Source organism: Triticum urartu, chromosome 7A (genome assembly GCF_056163025.1).
Source record: "Triticum urartu cultivar PI428250 chromosome 7A, HENAU_Tu73, whole genome shotgun sequence".
Taxonomy (NCBI): Eukaryota; Viridiplantae; Streptophyta; class Magnoliopsida; order Poales; family Poaceae; genus Triticum; species Triticum urartu.
This window is the reverse complement of record NC_141879.1, coordinates 635036060-635040042: the sequence shown is the minus strand read 5'-3', so window position 1 is coordinate 635040042 and position 3983 is coordinate 635036060. Positions and strand designations below refer to the sequence as shown.

Sequence of the window (3983 nt, the reverse complement as noted above, 5' to 3'; positions counted from 1 at the left end):
GACGTTCCCTAATGTTGCCGCGCATAAATTTGCTAGAGTAGGTGTTGGTAATGAACTTTGTAAAGTCTGGCTTTTGGTTCCTCCAGACATCGTGCTGGATGTAATTTCGAACGAGATTCCAAACTTTTAGGTTCTTTCTGTTTGAATGAAGCGGCAACATTACCCATAAAAAAATTGGTTTTAAATAATCTTTTAGAAATACACATAAAGTTTTTTTTACATCATATGAGTATATAATTTCTAAAGATATTCATATCGAGCATACATATATTTCTTTTTTAGTGAATAATATATATATATATTACTTTTTTGCAAAAAATAATATATTACTTTCCTTTTTAGAATCAAAATGAATGTGAAAATTTATTCGAATCAAATCGTAACAGTGTTCAAAAATTAAATCAAATCGTAACGCCTTGTATACGTGATCAAGCACGATCGAATTGATATTGCTCCAAATATTTCATGTTTATTGCGAAACAACAGTTGCCGTACGTGCAAATTACTGTGCCCGCCCCCAGAAAATAAAAATAATACAGATCGGGGAAAAGCACGGCTTGGCCATGCATCATCAAGGCCGCCGGAAGTTAGCCTTGATGGTCTCCACGGTGTGCTTGTCCGTGAGGAGCGTCTTGGCGACGAGATCGTCGGGGAGCGCCCCGGCGAAGAGGGAGTTGCCGAGGAGCACCAGCCCCGGGTTCTGGCTGCTGAGGGAGGCGTAGAGCGTGGCCGGCGCGGTGCCGTTGTTGTGGAGGAAGTGCACGAGCCCCTGCGGTACGGCGAAGACGTCGCCCTTGCGGAGCACCTTGGCGTAGAGCTTGTTGTCCGGGTAGGAGGAGACGAAGCCGAAGTAGACGGAGCCCTCCAGCACCAGCGCCGTCTCCGCCGCCCTCGGGTGGTAGTGCACCGGGAAGACGCCGCCCGGCGCGACGTCGAGGCGGACGTGGGACTCACCCAGCGTGTTCAGGCCCGGGATCTGCACCTGGTTCGCCGTGAACCCGAAGCGCTTGCTCGTCGTAACGCCCGGCTTGTCGAGGCCGCCGAAGAGCTGCCACGAGCACGGCGTTTGTTTTCATTACCTTTGGACGTGGGGTCGGCGACGCAGAAGTCCTGAAGAGGGTTAGGGTCGAAAGCCTCGACATGGCCGGAGCCGAGAGTGACGACGGCGAGCGCCAGGAGCAACGTCGCAGCAGCCATGGCGAGCCTTCTCGATCAGCAAAATGTGCAAGGAGCGACGACTGCAGGGTATTGAGTATTGACTGGAGAGGACTCCACTATATAGTACAGGGACATTAATGGGCTTCCATGAATGCGCAGGCAATATTTTGTTAGTATTTTATATCGTATACCAATGCAACATTCGCACACTTATAACCTTCAATTTATAGGACGGAAATTATATGAAGAAAGATTTAAATCATTATTTTTTAGAATGTATTTAACTCATTATTTAGCCATGGCGAGCCTTCTGGATCAGCGAAATGTGCAAGGAGCGACGAGTGCAGGGTGTAGACTGTAGACTAGAGAGGCCTCCACTTATATACTAGTAGTATGATGCAGGGACGTTAATGGGCTTCCATGCATGCGTAGGCAATATTTTGGTAGTATATTATATCATACCAATGCGATATTCGCACATTTATGGCCTTCAATTTATAGGAGAGAAAATTATATGAAGAAAGATTTAAAATCCTTAATTTTTGGAGAATACTCAACTCATTAATTAACTTTTACGATTGCAAGTCAAATTTTAGATTCTCAGGGACGTTTTGCGCAATAGGCCGCTAAGACGACGTTTCACCAGCTTGATGGGTCCAACGTGTGCTTACAAGAAGAAAGCCTAGTGGGGCATTGGCTTGTGTGGTGTGATATCACTTATTGATAAAACATCCCTTCAATTTTTTAATAATAAAACATATAAAAATGTTTTTGTTGTTTTTCACTATGTTTTTTGTTGTTGAGGGAAGCGAGAGCGTTCCTTGTGGCACAGTTGTTGTATAAACTTTAAAAAATGAAGTAAGTTTTTATACTCCACTCAATGTGTTTATTTCTCGCTTCTACTCTAATGCTTACTTCACTTATGAATTAACCCAGGCACTTTACCATGTAGAGATAGGGATGGACAAGGTGACTTTTTGCATATGAATTTCTCATTTACTAAATGGGCGGGTAAAGCTTGCCTCAGTCCTGTTAATTAAAGTGAAAGAGTAGCTCAAGATCCTAATACACAAAAAGCCATAGAGGAAGAACAAGACTAGTATGTTTTTCGGGAGCAACTAGTTAACGAGCGCTTCTTCGGAAGCCTCGCAACGATCAACGTCACTTAGCGCGCTCTATAGATTTTCATATCGAGCATACATATACTTCTTTTTCAGTGAATAATATATATTACTTTCCTTTTTAGAATCAAAATGAATGTGAAAGTTTGTTCAAATCAAATCGTAACGGTGTTAAAAAATCAAATCAAATCGTAACGCATTGTATACGTGGTCGAGCACGATCGAATTGGTATTGTTCTAAATATTTCATGTTTATTTCAAAGCAACGGTTGCCATGCAAATTACCGTGCCCGCCCCCAGAAAATACAAAGAATACAGATCTGGAACAAGCATGGCGTGGCCATGCATCAAGAACGCCGGAAGTTTGCCTTGATGGTCTGCACGGTGTGCTGGTCCGTGAGGAGCGTCTTGGCGACGAGATCGTCGGGGAGCGCCCCGGCGAAGAGGGAGTTGCCGAGGAGCACCAGCCCCGGGTTCTGGCTGCTGAGGGAGGCGTAGAGCGTGGCCGGCGCGGTGCCGTTGTTGTGGAGGAAGTGCACGAGCCCCTGCGGTACGGCGAAGACGTCGCCCTTGCGGAGCACCTTGGCGTAGAGCTTGTTGTCCGGGTAGGAGGAGACGAAGCCGAAGTAGACGGAGCCCTCCAGCACCAGCGCCGTCTCCGCCGCCCTCGGGTGGTAGTGCACCGGGAAGACGCCGCCCGGCGCGACGTCGAGGCGGACGTGGGACTCACCCAGCGTGTTCAGGCCCGGGATCTGCACCTGGTTCGCCGTGAACCCGAAGCGCTTGCTCGTCGTAACGCCCGGCTTGTCGAGGCCGCCGAAGAGGAAGTCCTCCGCCACCACCGCCGCCGGGTCCTTGCACGCCACCCCGTTCTCGTGCACTGCAGTGCAGGTACGCGCACATCACCATGGATGATGATCTCATAGAAACTGAAGAGCTGCCACGAGCACGACGTTTATTTTCATTATCTTTGGACGTGGGGTCGGCGACGCAGAAGTCCTGGAGAGGGTTAGGGTCGAAAGCCTCGACATGGCCGGAGCCGAGAGTGACGACGGCGAGCGCCAGGAGCAACGTCGCAGCAGCCATGGCGAGCCTTCTCGATCAGCAAAATGTGCAAGGAGCGACGACTGCCGTATTGAGTATTGACTGGAGAGGACTCCACTATATAGTACAGGGACATTAATAGGCTTCCATGAATGCGCAGGCAATATTTTGGTAGTATCTTATATCATATACCAATGCAACATTCGCACACTTATGACCTTCAATTTATAGGACGGAAATTATATGAAGAAAGATTTAAATCATTATTTTTTAGAATGTATTTAACTCATTATTTAGCTTTTACTATTGCAAGTCGAATTTAAGGTTCTCAGGGAGGACGTAGTCATCCTCTCAAGATTCTAGTCATGATATTGCTTGAAAGAAGCCCGACTTACCTATATTATTTTTTAGATGAACCTTACCCGTATTATCTTGAAAGAAGCCCGACTTACTTATATTATCAAAGGACCCAGTCGAGCCCTAACTAGAAAAGTGCATGGGTGACCAAATTTAGGACAAAGTAGGCGCGGAAGAATCACATGCAACGAAACATCCCTCACGAGTTCCAAACCTGACCTTCGTTAAGCTGCTTCGACTACGGGAACCACAAGGAAAACCGAACACGAGCGGGAATGTGGGAGTGGGTCCTTCAATAGGCCG

General features: G+C 47.0%; 1 protein-coding gene and 1 pseudogene across 1 annotated transcript; both read right to left on the bottom strand.

The window, feature by feature from the left end:
* Positions 1-493: 493 nt before the first annotated feature.
* LOC147960898 (germin-like protein 5-1 pseudogene) lies at positions 494-1221 on the bottom strand (annotated as a pseudogene).
* Positions 1222-2626: 1405 nt separating this feature from the next.
* Positions 2627-3374, bottom strand: LOC125527752 (germin-like protein 5-1). Its single transcript, XM_087536288.1, has 2 exons — positions 3233-3374; positions 2627-3159 (listed from the first exon to the last, which is right to left on the bottom strand). Exons 1-2 carry the CDS (start codon positions 3363-3365, stop codon positions 2627-2629), a joined length of 666 nt encoding a protein of 221 aa, XP_087392414.1. The 5' UTR covers positions 3366-3374.
* Positions 3375-3983: the final 609 nt, after the last annotated feature.